Source organism: Nannobrachium achirus, assembly GCF_963921795.1.
Source record: "Nannobrachium achirus genome assembly, chromosome: 1".
Taxonomy (NCBI): domain Eukaryota; kingdom Metazoa; phylum Chordata; class Actinopteri; order Myctophiformes; family Myctophidae; genus Nannobrachium; species Nannobrachium achirus.
The window spans coordinates 29,333,453-29,351,559 of NC_137810.1; the positions used below are offsets into that span (position 1 = coordinate 29,333,453).

At 41.4% G+C, this 18,107-nt stretch overlaps 1 protein-coding gene across 1 annotated transcript; it reads left to right on the plus strand.

The window, feature by feature from the left end:
- The first annotated feature begins 7,709 nt into the window (after positions 1-7,709).
- dda1 (DET1 and DDB1 associated 1) lies at positions 7,710-15,286 on the plus strand. Its single transcript, XM_080722493.1, has 5 exons — positions 7,710-8,025; positions 9,882-9,962; positions 10,212-10,263; positions 10,529-10,590; positions 12,706-15,286. Exons 1-5 carry the CDS (start codon positions 8,017-8,019, stop codon positions 12,808-12,810), a joined length of 309 nt encoding a protein of 102 aa, XP_080578619.1. The 5' UTR covers positions 7,710-8,016; the 3' UTR covers positions 12,811-15,286.
- The last annotated feature ends 2,821 nt before the right edge of the window (positions 15,287-18,107 follow it).

An 18,107-nucleotide genomic window follows, 5' to 3' on the forward strand; every position in this document is an offset into this window, starting at 1 on the left:
TTCATGTGCTTTTCTTCATAAATAGCTTCTAAATGATACACAGGTTTTTATAACGGTGAAGGCCCATCAGCTAGCTTTAGTAATTTGGTAATTTTGTCTATTTGAACGTCACACAACATGTTACTTAGCCAGCGTCCCTATTCTGGACGTGTCATAATATAGCTGATCTACAAACTCACAATGCATTCCAATGCAACACATTGTGATCATTTGTGAGATTGTAGATAAGCTATTTTTGGTGAACAGATTTCTTTTTAGAAGAAATAAGCAGTGGGCCAAGGACAGAGTCTTGGGGGACCTTGACAATTGATTAACCAAGGGATAAGTGCTGGTTACCCAAGTGAAATGGTAAATAAGTGGTAAATGGTGCATTTATATAGCACCTTTATCCAAAGTGCTTTACAGAGTGCAATCACCCATTTACGCACACATTCACACACTGATGGCGGAGGAAACCATGCAAGGCACCAATTAGGGGTTCAGTGTCTCCTCAGGGACACTTTGACATTAACCCTGGGGAGCCAGCGATCGAACCAGGAACCTTTCATTTCCCAAGCGGCCACTGTACCTCCTGAGCCACTACTGCCCCTAACGAGGCAATATATCCACTTGAATACTAGACCTCAATAACAATTGTTCACTCAGGAACCCCAAACGACATTATTCTGTGTTCCGCAATATCCATGAATTACAGGTTAACCCCTGCTTCTTTCTGTCTGACTTGGCTGAGCAGTGACTTCGTTTACCAAGTCAAGAAGGAGGCTATTATTAGAAGGGGACAGTAATATCCTTCTGTCTTAAATCCGGCAACCATGTGCACACTGCTCACACTGTGCAGTGTGCAGGCCTCTATTCTATCTTCTACATTGATCCCACAGTGAGCCAAAGCCATACACCAGGTTAAATCACACAGGGGAGAAAAAAATAATGGTTATATGAAGATTAATGCTGAAGGTCAAGAAAAGAGCATGCTCTCAAACACACGCACGCACGCACGCATGCGCGCGCACACACACACACACACACACACACACACACACACACACACACACACACACACACACACACACACACACACACACACACACACACACACACACACACACACAAGAAAATAGCATGTTTCACACTACAGTGATAGAGAATAACATACATATTACATAGACATAAACATACTAAGCTTAATAATCAGAAACACAAATTCCCTACGTGACTGAAAACTGGAGAGTTACAGTTACAGCTACAGTATGTGAATGTCTCTCTGCTGCCTGAAGAGTATTTTATCCTACCTTCCTGCTGCCCCTTCCCTACACAGAGGGATTATACCTCTCCCTCTCTCTCTCTCTCTCTCTCTCTCTCTCTCTCTCTCTCTCTCCCTCTCTCCCTCTCTCTCTATGATCTGAGACCTCTATCACAAGCTGTCTCTCTTGAAAGAAACAATACCTGTGCATTAACCTTGTCCTTCGGAATAGAACATTTGTGTTAAACTTGGATGGATGGATAAATAAATAACAAATTCCTTATTATTTTTAAGAAGCTGTGACATCTACTTACTTATCCAGCTGATGTCAACATGTTTTTTCTTTTTAATCTTGGATTCACTGCTTTTTGCAGGAGATTATAGTTTCCCTGCATGGATGACTAGGTCTGTGTCCTTGCTGTTTAAGCTACCGGTATACTTGCACATCTTTTGCCCACACAGCAATGTTGTGTGGTGGTGGTGTTGGTGTTGAGTATGTTTTGACTGCTGGGCAGTTTGACATTATGGAGGGTTACACATTCACGTCTAATAATCACCCTTATAAAAAAACTACCCTACCAAATGAGGTTCTTAGTTAGCAGCACACTGTGAGTACATTATTTTGTGGGGGCTCCTTGGGCCTAGATGGGCTGGTTGGCTTGTTCTAAATTATGTGTTTGTGATACGAGGCCTTTAGTGAAAAATGTGTTTACTTTCATGTCATATACCGGTATATTTCTTGGGCACGCAGAGGCCCTTAGTTCTCACAATCAGAATCATCTTTATTGTCACATCACAGGTTTACAGATGTAAAACATTGGGTGAAAAAATGCAAGGTATCTACAAATTTACACATCCATCCAAACATTATGTACATTAGTAATAAGGTGCATGAGCATAGCAGATGCCAGCTGCTATGCTCATGCAGCTGCCAGTTGGTAGAGCATAATAGACACTGGTGCCATGCGTCGTGCATGAGTTAAGGTGCACAACGCAGTGGACAAAACGTTGCTATTACTGGTATAATCCACAGGTACCGGTAGGTCCATTAAGCAAAAGTCAATCAAGGACAACTACAGTAGCCTACTGTATGTCATGCGCGTACGCATGAACGCACATGCGCGTGCGTACACATACACACACACACACACACACACACGCGCGCGCACACACACACACACACACACACACACACACACACACACACACACACACACACACACACACACACACACACACACACACACACACATGCTGTTTGCATATATACTACTCTATATATATTATTCAGGAGCAAAGATGGAGCTGAATTATTCATATTCAGTGTTGCTTGTAGGAAAGCCTGCAAAATCACAGTGCAACATTTTGTATATGCGTGCTAATACAATCACTAATCACTTTTGTGAATCTACAGTATTTGAAAATGAATTCAACAGACTGCAATAAACTTCCCATAATATCTGGAATGCACAATAATATTACAATATATTCTACTATACAATAGTCATCTACAGTACAAGGAAGAGCTATAGGGGCCTACAGTAAGAACAGGCACAGCTGTTTGGGATGTTGATCTTATTTCTCCAGTCAGTCTCACAACCACTTTCACTATTCACTATTTGTCATTATAGGTAAAAAAAAAATCTTTTAATTAAAAATCATTCATGTATTTTGAGCATGTAGATCAGCTATTTGAAATATATAGACCTATATAAAAAGATATTTAAAAAATAGTATGGCAAAAGAGTTTAGGGATAGGGCTATGGCATGGACTAAAATAGAGCCCATCATTTCCAAATAGGCCTATGTATTTAATGAATATAATTATATATTGTGTTCATTAGGGGTCTCCCTGTCTCTTTAGATAACATAACATACATCTTCGGGTCAGGATACCAATTTCATCCCATCAGAAGAGAGAACTCATGCTTGTTTACAGGATAAACAAGTGAAAACAAAAACAAATTAAAGCTCTATGTTTCGTGAACAGGGGTGTCCCTGTCATTCCAGCTATAGGAAAAGAAAATCCAGTGGGACACTAATTGGAGAGAAAACCCCACAAAGATGATTTATCAGCTTTATAAACTATGCATAATGAATTCATCTAGTGTTTATAAGGGAGGCACAATCACATAGCTTTGGACCTGGATTTGAACATGTGAAATTGTGTACATTCTGAATTCATTATGCACATTCTGTATGCAGTATAGGCTATTATCCATTCCAAATTGTAACTATATAATAAGTAGTGATTTATGGAATTATTGAACAATGTAGGCTAGTTTAATTTATTTTTATTTTGAAATAAACATTTATTAGAATGTATCTGTCTTATGCTGTCAAACTTTCTCTGTCATGACATTTGCTCTGAGATTCTCGATGTTAATGGAAAACTATTATATAATTTGGCTTCGTTTAAGTAGCCTACCATGGAGATTGCTGTCCAGAAAAGAGCACTAGGCCTATGGCATCCATGAGTACAGTTGACATGTCAACAATCACCAAGCCGGGCATTATAGCCTACTGGCTAATAGTTGCACAAAAGGCATTTCTGAAGGGTTTTAGTGTGAACTGTACGCTTGCTTCTTTTGTGATCATTAGTTCCAGGCAGGGTGTAAAGGATCCAATGTAAGTAACCTCATCTTTAAAGGAGCTATATAGTCAACCTTTTCTTGAGGGATGTAAACAGTCAGCCTGACAACAAAAATGATTATTTTATCATTATTTTACTCTTTTTGTGGTCATTTTTGAAAAGAAACACATATGAAGCTTAATTTTTTTATATAAAATATTTTCGAAACATTATTTTTATTTTACCATCCGTTTTTCAAGAAAAAGGTCGACTAACCTGATCATGAATCAAATATTTAACACAGAAATGTTTAGTGACTATATTGAGTTATTTGTCCCATTTCTGGTTGGTGTAATTATGGCTATTTGTTTATCTGTCTATGTTTAGGTAAATCCCATAGGCCTAGTGACAACAGAACAGCGTGCGCTTTAGGCTGAATGGGGAGTGAAAAAAGCTGAATAGACACAGTGGTCTGGGCACAGCAAATGAAGCAAGTACCAGAATGTTTATGCTTTTGTCTATCTGTAGCCTACCTGAAGGGTAATTACATTTAAATTAAAAGTTTCTGAATGTCAACTCCATGCGCAATTCCTTAATCCTTGCCGATTAGCCTACCACAACAGACCATAAAAACATTAGGCTATGCCTAATTATTGCCCCAATAAAGTAAATATATTTATGCCAAATGTGATAATTGTCCTTACCGTAATGTTTCCAAGAATCCCTGTGAAATTACACATGTGTTTTCTTATAATAAAGCATCGGTCAAGCCGGCGAGCTATAATCTGTTGCAGTCAATCCAATAATCTAATTTTATCTGGATCCTGCTGGCCTGTTCGTAGCCTCAACATGACTGCCGCGCTATTGGACTGCATGTCGTTCAGCACTTCTAAAGTAGGCTAGCCTATCTGTTCACTTTAGCAGCATTGGGGCGTCTGGACTGGAGGTCTTAATCCCACAAACGAAACGAGTGCTCAAATAAAATCTATTTGCCCACGAATAATGCAACGTCTATCTTCGATCCACTCAGTAGCATACCCAGATGGCTGCTAACAGGTTTACAGGTGAATGTGTGCAAATGTGTCCTGATCTCACTCCTCACTGGTGGAAAAAGTCCTCTTAGTCTTACTTAAATAAAAGTAGCTATCAATACTGCAATGCAGCCAGAAATACTATGTTAACTTAAAAGTGATTTATTTGAGTAAAAATACCAAATTTGGTATCACAATGTACTTAAAGTACCAAAAGTAAAAGTAGACCTACTCATTATGGAGAATGTCCTATTTCAATTTTCAAATTTATAGGCCTACACATCTTTTGAAAATAGCAGATCTACAAGCACACAATGCCTCCCAATTGTTGCGACCGCAGGGAGCAGTTAGTGTGAAAACCTGCAGCAGTTGTGTTGTGTCACACTGTAACTCGCCTGTTACTCTTGCCTGTAATGCTTGCCTGTAACGGCACACACACACACACACACACACACACACACACACACACACACACACACACACACACACACACACACACACACACACACACACACACACTCTGTCTTGTTTGCGCTGCTCCACACTGAGAGCACTCATACAGTGCAGCACAGTAGGCCTACTACTACAAACCAGATTGAGCAGAAAACCCATCAAAAACACAAGCTGTGTAAAATGTAACCGGCAGTCACCAGACTTTCCACCTCGGAGTCAGATGTGCCCACGTTTTGGGCGGAAACTGTTTTATTCTTGTATACCACACAGTTCCCCCAATGCACAAGCATAGGCCTAGTAGGCCTACTCAATACTTCTAGCTGAATTCTGTAAAATGGTATCAAGCCCTTGACTGCATACAAGGCTAGGCCTAATTTCATATAATTAGGCTATAGTAAATTTATAGGCCTTGCTATATATCTAGTTCTGAGGTCGGTCATTTATTATTTTTAATTTATGTTGTAGTACGCAATAATAACTATGACCATGCTATTGCTGTAACATTTTGTAACCATGAAAAAAAGTTCAAATAAATAATATATGAGTTTATCTTAGCTCCCATACTCCCGGCTCAGAGGGTGCTGATGCAGTTGTCGTGGCTTTTGTTGCTAGGTAACTGTTCTATGGAGTCTGATCCGTGAAGGCAGGTGCTGTATGAAGGAGGGTTAAGGACCAGTGAAGCCACCCCGACAAATCAGCACACTACTGTATCAAATGTGAATGTTTTTAGGCTAGTGGGAAGGCATTTATTCTTAAACCCTATAGGCAGGTCCGACCAGAGCCCCATTGATTCCATTACAGCCTATAGAGTGGAGGTAATTCTGTGGCTTACTGGCTTCTTTGTTTGTTTTTTATAGGATATATATAGGCCTACCGGTATATCTTTTTTAAATGGGGTCTGTGACCCACAAATGGAGACGGGTCTGTCTGCAGACCAAAGATTAGGGGGCGGATTGTGATGGGGGATGCTATTGGATAGTATGAGAATGAATCAATCCGCCCCCTGGAATCTCAATCCACCCCCTATGACGTTGCACGGACGAGTCCAGCTGGACTTAGAAGAAAAAACGACAAGCCGTTTTTTCTTCTAACTCCAGCTGGACTTAGAAGAAAAAGTGGTCCCCAGGCCGGTTTTTGGGGCCTGGGGCCGGCCCTGGGGGTCCGCGGGGGTCCCTGGTGGTGGTCCCCGGGCGGCGGTGCTCGGAGGCCCGCCAGGGACCTCCGGGGACCCCCGCTGGTGGTCCCCGGTGGTCCCTGGAGGTCGCCAGGCCCGGTTTTCGGGGCCTGGCGTCGGCCCTGGGGGTCCGCGGGGGTCCGCGATGGCACCATCGTGTGCGGGGCGGCGAGCCGGTTCCAACGGTACCAGGCTCGAGCGCGAGGCCCAAAGGGCGGTAGAATAGGAGCCTAAAGCGTTTGGCGAGCTTGGGTATCCGCTATGGATTTTTTTTTTTTTTTTGGGCTCCAGGGGGTCCGTGGGTGGTCCCTCGGCCGAGGCCCCCAGGTCGGCCTCGAGCAGTGAGGGGCCGGCCCCTGGGCCCTGGAGCTCCGAGCTCCAGGCTCCCAGGCTCTCTCCCCCCTTCCTTCCTTTGTAAAACTCTCCTGAGCAAAGTGGGAACTTCCTCCATCACGGAGGTATAGAGGCCGGCTCTGGGTGGAAAGTGGCCGAGGAGGGAGCCCCGAGTCGGGCTAGAGGGTGTGGAGAGTCGGCCCTGGTGCTCTGGAGGTACCAGAGCCTGGGCAAATCTCCCCTGCCCCTGTCCTTTGAAAAATCCTCCCGCACAAAGTGAGCACACCCTCCATCACGGAGGTGAAGAGGGTGGTGCTGGGTGGAAAGTGGCCCAGATGGGTGTCTTAACTCGGGTTTGGGGTGAGGAGGGTGGTCCCTGGTTCTCTTGGGGGTCCGGGGACCCCCTGGGCTCATTGAGATTCCAGGGGGCGGATTGATTCATTCTCATACTATCCAATAGCATCCCCCATCACAATCCGCCCCCTAATCTACTATCCAATAGCATCCCCCATCACAATCCGCCCCCTAATCTTTGGTCTGCAGACAGACCTACTTGGGACAAATGGGTCTCGGACCAGTGTTTGGGAAACAGTGATATAAGGAACACACCTAACTTTATTAACCTTGGATTTAGCTTTGCTTTTACATCCAGCAGCTTGGATAAATGGTGGTGCTGGTGTCAGTGGTGCGTGTGTAAAGTGCTTCAAACTAATTCTATCAGATTGTAACCATAGAGTTGATTGTAACACACAGTGCCTACTATGCTGCCCTTTATCTTTGATTGGATATCTCGTCCAGCTACCACCACGTGAAAACGCCTGAAAGCCGTTAGGGGCGTGGCATCATGAAACGTCACCTCCTCCACGGCTCCCAGCCATCATGCTAGCAGGCAGATGAAGTCCTGTGTGTAACTACTAGCAGCCAGGCTAAACTCACTTAAACACACGTGTTTTATGTCAATATCGTAGCCGTTTGTCCATGACCCCTCGTGTGTAGAATGACGACAACAATTTCCACGTGAAGGGTGTTGTTTATATTTATTATTTTCCGCGGGGAACTGAGAAGATTGTGTGTCGGCTAGCTAGTTGAAGCTAGCGTGGCTAACACAACGTTACACACTGCCTTGCCTGCCGTCACGACCATAGGGTACACAGCGAGCCAGGCAGCTCCACAAGCCGGCGTGTCGACACTGGATACTATCACTGCCGTTATCATGGAAAAGGTAACGATTGGGACGTGGTGCATTCAAAACCTACAATGTTCGCTACAAAATACAGCTCCATAGCTCAGAAGAGAACTTTTGGCAGTGGTTTTCAACCTTTTTCCACATCAAGGTCCATCATTTATTCGGCATTTATTTGAGCCAAGGATCACCATTTGAGATTTAGCCCCTCAGACGTAGAATATTTTGTTGTCGTTGGATCGATTTTGTCCACATTACACAATTCCGTGCTGTTTTGACGAGGTACCATAGGAGAGATCACTGGCCAACGTTGATCAAAATAAGGTTTTCTACATTCTCTAATTGTGTAGACTTCTTTCTTGTAAATCTAGTTATACAGATGTTAAACAATAATTTGACTCTTGAGGGTGTAAAAATGATACCAAATGGTTTCATTTTTAGAGTTTTTTTTACAGTTATATAACTATCAGGGTCCATTTGGTTACCAATTCTGCATTATTTAGCTGGGGACCACCTGGAACCCCCTCAACGACCACTGTTTGATAACCACTGCTTTAGCTACATCTGCTTCTTGGTTGGCATTCAGCAGGGTTTGACGGACTGCTCTCAGCTTGAGGATTGGATGTCGCCTCAGATTCCCGTAGATAATGTGTTGTCAAGGTTGAAGGGTGATCCATCCATATAATAATTAGGGAGATAGGTCAGTCAGTCAGTCAGTCACACAATGCATTATCTATTCACTCGCTTCAGCGACTGATCCCAAATTTAACATGGCATTGGCCATTAGCATTATACACACGGTGACGGAGCCCGAATTTCATTTTTCCCAAATTCAAGCTATTTATTAGCGTTTCTTCAATCTACAGCTCTACAGCCTGTTGTCATGGTTACGGTCCGTTCCTCCAGGCCATGGGATCTGTAGCCCTGGGCCCACACACACCTCTCTCACAGTTAGGAATGTTGCAGTCTCTCTCTCTCTCTCTCTCTCTCTCTCTCTCTCTCTCTCTCTCTCTCTCTCTCTGCATGGGTCACGCATGCAACGGGTGATGTGTGTCTCATCTTCCAACGGGTATGGAAAAATTATGTGGAGCAAGCAAATACATCCTCATACTTCTATTCACCTAATTTTGCTGTTAAATTATTTGTATCCATCATAAATATACACTCCCCCATGGGCTGCTCCTTACATTATGATGCTCCCACATATTCTCACGCACGCACCATGCAGTTACAGTTACTTTCCCCATAACCCACACTCTGCACATATTTTGCAGCACATATCTTCGAACGGGTAAGGTCTAGTAACATTAATTGAAGGGTAGTTGCAACGATAGGCCTTCTGTTCGTTAGGATGTCTTGCTGTGATCCGGGGAACGCCCAGCTCAGATGGATGACCATTGTCCCCCCCCCCCCCGCCCATTCATCTGCCGGGGCTCCCCCACCCCCGATTATCGTCATCATCTCCCTGTCCTTGACCAGTCAATACAAATCCGAACAATTTTCAGCATTGATAGTTGAGACAGGATCATTTCAAGTCCAGCCGCCCTTTAATCAAAACGTGGCTGACAGGCGGTATGTGACAAGTGGTTGACCGTTGACATCAGAAATGAGTCTGGACATTGACAAATTGTAGGTTGACAGTTTGTTATATAGTTAACATTAGATAAAAGTGAGAGGCATATATAGTATATAAGATTACAGTGTGTTATATACTTAATACCAGTAAGACGCCCTGACTCAATGACGGACAGGATGTTCCGGTTTTCATAGTAAACGGTTCCCTACGGTCGCTATTAGATGAAAGTGAAAGACTCATAGTATAAGATTACCGTGACAACAAGACAAACAACTGGCTCTCCTCCTCATATGCCATATCATAACTTGTCTTCCCACAGGCAGAATTCCTGAAAGGGCTCCCTGTTTACAACAAGAGCAATTTCAGCCGGTTCCATGCAGACTCTGTCTGTAAAGCATCCGTGAGTAGCATACACCAACACTTGTCACTCTTCCCTTGATAGGAGTTAGACAGACTCGCTGTAAAGTTGCTGTAAACAAGCTGGATGCCTAATATCAATAAAAAAAAGAGAGCTGAGCTATCAGCTCCTATAAGGCAATTATAAATGTCAACATTTGTCTTTTATCCGAAGAATATATGCAAGAAATGGATGATGAATTAAGAATGTTATTGTTTCTTATTTGTAACTTGTTTAAATCCTTATTTACAGAACCGGAGGCCCTCTGTATATCTTCCAACTCGTGAATACCCATCAGAACAGAGTAAGTTCCAAAATCATTTACAGTAATATTGTTGCATATTATGCTCTAATTTACTGTTGGACACCATTGGCTCAGCTTCAAAGACTTGATTACTAGGCTGTAAGGCTTGAGAAATAAAAACAATGGCAAAGCAAAAGCTTGAGAAATAAAAACAATGGCAAAGCAATATTTGCCTGTTTTTTGGAAATATTTTCATGATTTGACACAATCATGATAAATTTGTTCAAAATGGTGACACTAGTTTTTGTTTATTTCTTTCCTTCAGTTATTGTAACAGAGAAAACCAACATCCTCCTTCGCTACCTTCATCAGCAGTGGGACAAAAAGGTGAGCATGAGCACGGAGCTTTTTATGTACCATACAATAGCTCTCATTCAACCACTTATACTTGACAGGATCCCCCAGGACCCTATATTTGGCTGTGTTGTGAGTTTGTAGATCTGTTATTTTCGCTAAGTATCCACCCCAGAGTAGGGACAACGAGGTTTGTTTGCTTAATTTCCTGTTGGTCTTAATTTAGGGTGAAAAATAATTTGGCAAAACTATTTAAAGTACTGGAAGAATTTTCACTTTATTTAACCAAGGTTCTCGATGCCTGTAGTTTTTTGGTATTCTTTACACAATTAATTGCAACCATCAGGGAGCCATTTACTATGAAAGCGTGCAGCAGTTGTCCGTCACACTGTTTTTTCTGTCACACTGTATTTTCCGTCACACTTTTTTTCCCGTCACACTTGTCTGTCACACTAGTGGCCAATAGTGTCATAGGTCAATAAGTGTGAGCTTAGAAAAGCTGAAAAAGGAAGCTGTCATCTGTTTGTCATTTCCACTCACGTAAATATATTTTAAAATATATATATTGAAATATTTTTTCGGTTTTCCATTTCTGATAGGCAGCAACCCACAGTATATATGCTTGGACTGATTAGATTTACAGTAAGACACATTTACGTGACCACAAAGACATACATCCGCTTACTTCCGCATGGTTTTCAGCGCTTCCATTGCACAGCGTGTATGAGGGAAGCATTTGAAAAAATTAACAGGGACTAGACAAATAAATGGGGCAACCCTAAGGTCTTAATTTGATCCTCCTACACAGGAATGTTGAAATAAAATGTGTTAATGTCTCGAGTTATACTAGCGTAAATAGCAGATCTACAAGCTCACAATGAGTCACAGACCCGACAAGTTGTGAGCTTGTAGATCTGCGTAAAATGTATCCCTGTGTAAAATGGCATATTTAGCCACCTGTACGCAATCTACGCATGCCCCCAACCAATGAAATAAGAATCTCTAAAACAATAAAAAGAAGTAAATGAAATAATTTTAACACTCATCTTTTATATTATTTAAATACAATCTAAAATATGAACCCTTGTTGTAAAAAACTAAAGTTGTCCTTTAAATCACAATCACAGTGTAATACCTAACTGCTGGCCCAAATGTATTCGCATTTTGCGCAGGGAAAATCGCCTAATAATAAAAACATTCTGCGATTGGCCAAATATATATATTCATCCCATCGCCCAAGCCTATGTTGAAGCTTAATGATTATTGATTAATAACAGAAATACATGGTCAATATAAAGTATCTCCACTAGGTGGTGCTTCAAGGTAAAAAATATATGTAAAAACATTTCCTGTGAAGTGTGAAATTGTTTGTTCAACTGGAATAGATTTTTCTTCCAAGGGTAGTCTGTTTCTGCTGTAGACATTTCTTATTAAAAGTTGTTCCAAGATGCCAAATTCACTGTATAGCTTGAGATTGTGCTTGAACTGGTCTGGCTTTTCAAAAGTGATGTGAGCTATACACAGCATAAACAATATAGTGCCTGAAGTTAAAGACCTAGTTAAATGAAAAATTCATTTTTCACTCTTCCTGCATTCCTAACACTAGATTCCAATCTTTTTTTAATAAACAATTTTTGTGTATTTTTATATAAAAGAAGGTTTTAAAATCAAGTTAATTTAGAAGGATTTTGATGACCATGAATTAAATTCTTCAGCTTGATGTATTAGCCTCTTAAATTCAGTTATTTTTCTTTTGTTATACTGTTTTTGTGCCGGGGAAGGTTGGATCTCTTATTGAAATTATTATGAAATGTATAGATCAGTAAGTCAGTAAAAACCGCCCGCCCGTAAAACACGCACGCACGCTCACTCGTGAGTCGCGGACACACCAGGCTGTTATATGTACTCATATTCACCCTATATCTCCTCTCTGTGATCTACTTGCACTTCAAAAGCACATTAACTTGAACCTAGGGAGGCTATGCTATGCTGTACATACACATCATTAATATCCCTTTAATGTTGTGTCGTGTGGCTTCAGCAGTGAGTTGAAACATTTGCCCAAGCACCTGTGGTCCACTGTAGTTGAATGGTCATTCATTCATAATGATGGCTGATCTTATTCACTGTTGTCTTTCTGTTGAACAGAATGCAGCAAAGAAGAGGGAACAGGAGCAGGGAGAGGGGGACAGCCCAGCACCTCCAAGGAAGATTGCCAGGACAGATAGCCAAGAGATGAATGAGGACTCATAGGTGTGTGTATGTGTGCGTGCGTGCGTTTGTTTGTGTGTGAGTGAGTGAGTGAGTGTGTGTGTGTGTGTGTGTGTGTGTGTGTGTGCATGCGTGCGGTGTGTGTGTGTGTGTGTGTGTTCGGTTCACAGGGTATGGTCAATATAAATAATGTCTCAACACGATAAAGGTTACTGGTGGTTCTCTACCAATCCCCCCTGACTTATAAGCGTACTATTGCTAGAATAAATGTGTTCGATATAACCCACCTTTGGCATTCTAAACGGTGAAGCAATCATGAAATACTATTTCATGAACAAAAATCCCTCACTCTGCTTTTGCTCAGCTGCTCCTTTTTATTTCAAATAACAGACGTTTCGGTCCCTCCGGACCTTCATCAAGAGTGTCTTGCATTCTAAACGGTAACATTTTCTTGGCGATTGAGCATTTAATCGCTCTCTTTTATTTTGCATTTCTGCTAGAAACTGTGTGAGAGAGAGGGTGGGAGTGAGAGGGGAGATTCAAACCCAGGCCGGCTGTGGGAAGGACCATAGTGTTATTTATGTGGTAAGCCACCAAGGCATCCTAATTTAATCTGTGATTTAATTGTATTAGCACAACGTTCACATAACTTGTAGTCCCCCAATAAGTATTTATTGCATAATATCCCTTAACTGCATTTTCCCTCAAAGTCCTCTCAAAATTGTCAATAGAAAATTACCTTAATAATTTAAGAAAAATCTACGCTAAACCTGGAGCCACTATTACTGAGGGAACTTTGTATTGTGGTGTTGCCCTCATTTAGTTTGGCCATACTCTCAATGTGTATCTATTGTTTGTATGATTGTGCACATGTTAAGGTCTGAGTATGTATGTATGTATTACTTGCATGATTGATTGAGTGTCAGAGCACATCAAGCATCAGACACTTGACAGATAAGAGCCAGACACTACACTACTCTTAAAAACAGTTACATACTGGCATGTAACTAGTGTAGCTTTATGTAAACAAAAACAAAAAAAAGAAGGAAAAAAAAAGCTACTATAAGTAGAGTGTCTGTCCTGATGTATGGGAAGAAAACATTTTTGTTACGATTTTTATTTTTATTATAATGTTTATTGTTTAGTCCTGTTTGGCAATAAGCTTACTGCTTGCCACAGTGCTCAACCTTCTCGGTTTCACTGTCCACCCTGCAATGGGGGGACATCACAACATTTCTCCACACTGTTTGCTTCAATGGACCCAAGGATGCACTGTGAAGAACAGCACAACATAGGAGAAACTCTTCCATGATTACCCCTTCATTTGAGTTGGTCAAAATGCATGCCTCCATTCGGTTTTGGGGCAGAGGTTTTGAGAAATTCTTTTACATCCAACACTGCCTCCAGGCTTTGAAAGGTGGGCCCACCAACAACTTGTACTACGAAGGTTGGCTGCTCTTGATGAGAGAAAGGAAGAAGAACGTATTGTAACTGCAAAACAAATGTTGACAAGTGCTTAGTGCTCTGAGTTGTTGTAAATGCTCCATTGCCAACTCAACTCATTGAATTTATCTGCACAAGTAGACAATGGCACAGGTGGTGAATAAATGTGCAGTGCATATGTAGGCTAGGAAAGAAATATCAAGATTTGTGTAAATAGTAGCCATTACCAGATGTTGTTCATCCAGTGAAATAACATTGTATCTGCTTTTTTGTAAAATAACCTTTACATGGATATTATAGGCAATTACTTGCGTAAAAGAGAAGAGCTCAGTCCAATGGCTGTTATCCTGCCTTGCATGTTTTCAGGAATGCTTAAGTGTCCCAAGGTCCAAAGATGAATGTTAACTTTGGTGGTGGGGGTAATCTATGACTTTGGGAATTAACTGCCTGCCTATAGTTCATCATTGTGGGTTGGCCACTTTGGGCCTTGCTTGCCTCTGGGCTGGGATAGTTTCCTTGGTTGTACCCTCCTGATGATGGTCCTGGAAGATTATTGAGAGCTCTGCTTAGAAGGAACAGGGGGACTTTAACCATTTAAACTCTATATACCTATTTGACTGTGGCCCCCTATGGCTCTATGCTAGGTCTGCTCCTTGTTCCCCCAGTCTACACCAAATATCTTCTCTGACAGTAGCCAATCTACAAGACCGTAGCCAATTTACAAGCTCACAATGGTTTGCAATGTCGTGAGCTTGTGAGCTTGCTATTTTCCCCAAATGTTCTCCCCCCAGAATAAGGGCGCTAGGGTTCATGTGGCTAAAGCATATTGTAAGATCTGCCATTGAATGCACAAAATAAGCATGCACTGCAAAGTGCTGTTGCCATCCTGCCTTGTTCTTGAGATTCAGTTTGTGTTGGTGTCATACTGAACAACACTGAATATAGATTTTTTTTTATGTCGTTAACACTGCCCAGAAAGGCCTCTTTTCTTTTTTCCTTTTTTTAACTGTAGATGCTGCAATGTGGGTTGACTGTGTGTCGAGTGTTCTTCCTTCATAATAACTACAGTATACGTAACCTGTCTAGCTTGGAAGCGTAAATCCATGGTATGCTTCTGCTTGAATAGACTGTTCTGCATCACCCCAAGCCTTGCCCCATCTTGTGTGTATTTGGCCAATGATGTTCTTTTTAGCTTTGTTCAAATAAAACTGGATTTCAGCTCAGCTGCTGTGGTCATGTGATATTCTTTATGTATTGCTTGGTTATGTAGTCAGATGGCTGATTCAGTACATCCCAATGAAAAATGATGTGCATCCAGAGACCCAATATTTTGGGCTATGTCCTCAAGGTTTTGTTATGTGCTTCATCTAGCCTTTGTTTACAAATCATTTTGGGGTCTGTTTTGTATCAACGGATTGTCATCTAGAAGCTATTGATTTAAATTTTTTGCCCCCCACAATGAAATCATTATATAATAAATCAACAAAAGAATTGCCTTAATTTTTGTAGAATGTTTTTTCATCATCTGGACTGACTGGAATCTATTGAATTGGTTCCATGTGGGTTTTCCCTACTTTCATTGACAAGTTTGCATCTCTGGCTTTGATACAACAATTAGGAGACAACACACCTTGCATTTCAAATTGTTTTATTATCTATTTTCAGGTCTTACAAAAATATGACAAAATAAATTAAAAGAAATAAATAATCCCATTTCCCAGAATCATTTTTCTTGAAAAGTTTTTTTTTTTTTTTTTTTGTACAGTGGTACATTGGAAGAGCATATGATGTCTTTTCAGTAAGTGAGGCTTTCAGTAGATGTCTTATTTTTAGTTCCGAGGGTAGGCTAGGGAGTCTGACCACACATCCATCCTTAAGATAAAAAAAAGCTCAAACCTTTCACTAGTCCTTCATTGATTCCAAATAACAATTGCACAGTAGGCTAGTACTTATGACGCCAAGTTGTCCTTGGATAAACAAAATGACGTTGATACTGATGCAGTGCCTACATCTCTATTGGCAGACTGCCAATAAGCCCTAACAGATGATGAACCAAAAGTATCCTCACTGTGTAGGGCAGTGGTTCTGAAAGTGGGGTTCGGGGACCTCCGGGGCTCCTTGAGGGGTTTCCAGGGTGTCCCCAGCCAAAGTTGAACGACAAATCATCTTGTCTATGGAGGTCTCTGGCACAAAATATTTTCAGATGGGGGACCAGTGGCCAAACATAATCTGTGGCTCCTTGACAATGTAAAGGTTTGAGAACCACTAGTGTAGGATACCTACGCAGGATAGATGCCTTTGCATTTGGATGACAGACCTCCCTCAGGTTTTAGATCTTTTGGGGGGTTTGACAATATTAACAATATTAATTTACCTCAACTGACACCTGCTTTTGAGGAAAGTTCAACTGCTGAGCCTCATAATTATCTGTGCAATCGGGCTCCACTCTAGTTTCCGAAAATATCCCTGAAATCCAAATGTGTCAAAAATGAATGTCGGGACAAGAATATGCTCTGTTCAGCTTTACTAAGCCAACAAGCCATCTTTTTTTTTTTTATATATAATTTCTTTTTGGCTTTTTTATGCCTTTATTGATAGTATACAGTAGATTGACAGGAAATGGGGAGAGAGAGAGATGGGGAGTGACATGCAGCAAAGGTCGTCCGGATTGGGAATCGAACCGGCGACGCCGCGGCAACCATGCCTATGTGGCGGTGCCTATGTGGTATGCGCCTTGACCAGTAGGCCACCGGACGCCCCAGCCAACAAGTCATCTGCATGAAAGCCTCAAGCACTACTAAATGAGCATAATGTTTTACAGTGGAACGTCCCTCTTAACAATAACCAGCCTATGAGAATGATATCTAACATGAAGACACAGCCTTGCCCTAGTCATTTTACATGAATGGGTTACGGTTTACACATGAGCAAAAGAGCCTTCTTAACGTGAAAGGACACAGTATGACCGTAAAAATGACTTGCGCCCACATGGCCATCTTTTATCTTTCCTTATTGCATTTTACAAGTTAGAGAATCTATACGTTTCTTTTTGTCGATCTGTGGAAGTACATTTTTACCAATCTTTTTGTTTAGCCAACTGAATGGCATAGTTTCATCGTAAGGTTGTACTGTTATTATACATACAGTACATAATGAAAGAATAAGTACTTTAGTAAAACCCTAGTTGATGTCATCATTATGATCCACTCCTGTCCATATTTTGAGTACACACAGCGATATATGAGGGAACTTATGCCATCTGTGAGTAATTCTAACATGGAGAAACTCTTCTGGAACTGCCTGTCTAATAGTTTCCTCATATTAGACAAGAGTCACAGGTGATATATACATGAATTAAATCCAGCCTATAATGAAGAGAGAATAAAAAGCTTACAGCGACTGTGGAAATTAAGGTGCCATGTAGAAATACTGTTGTGTGTGTTGACAACAGGGGCATGGTGCATAGAGTTAGGGATAATGCAGCGTGAGTGTGCAACCTGCACGGGTCTAACCTAGACCAGAATACTACAGCTGAGTCTCCTACTACTCGTAATGTTATTGCAAAGCTCCTTGCTAGAGGTGATGGTATGAAGATGCATAGTTAATGTTTCCATTTTTCACCTTGACTGCTAAACCCTGCAATGGTGTTATGCAGTGCAACATTTCTTGATGCTGTTCGTAAAGGTGTGTGAGATCAATCTAAATGCCCAAGACATTCTGTAGTGGTGGTAAAATGTATTCCTTCCATTTGGTAGCCACTGTCCAGCCCAATGATTGGGGATGGAACTAAAGCATAAATCTGACCCACTGAATAAGAAAAACGTTTTATGCAAATAAATCAACAGCTCTCTGGCACCACCTTCTGGAGCCCCTGTGGTAATGAAATAGTAGTATGT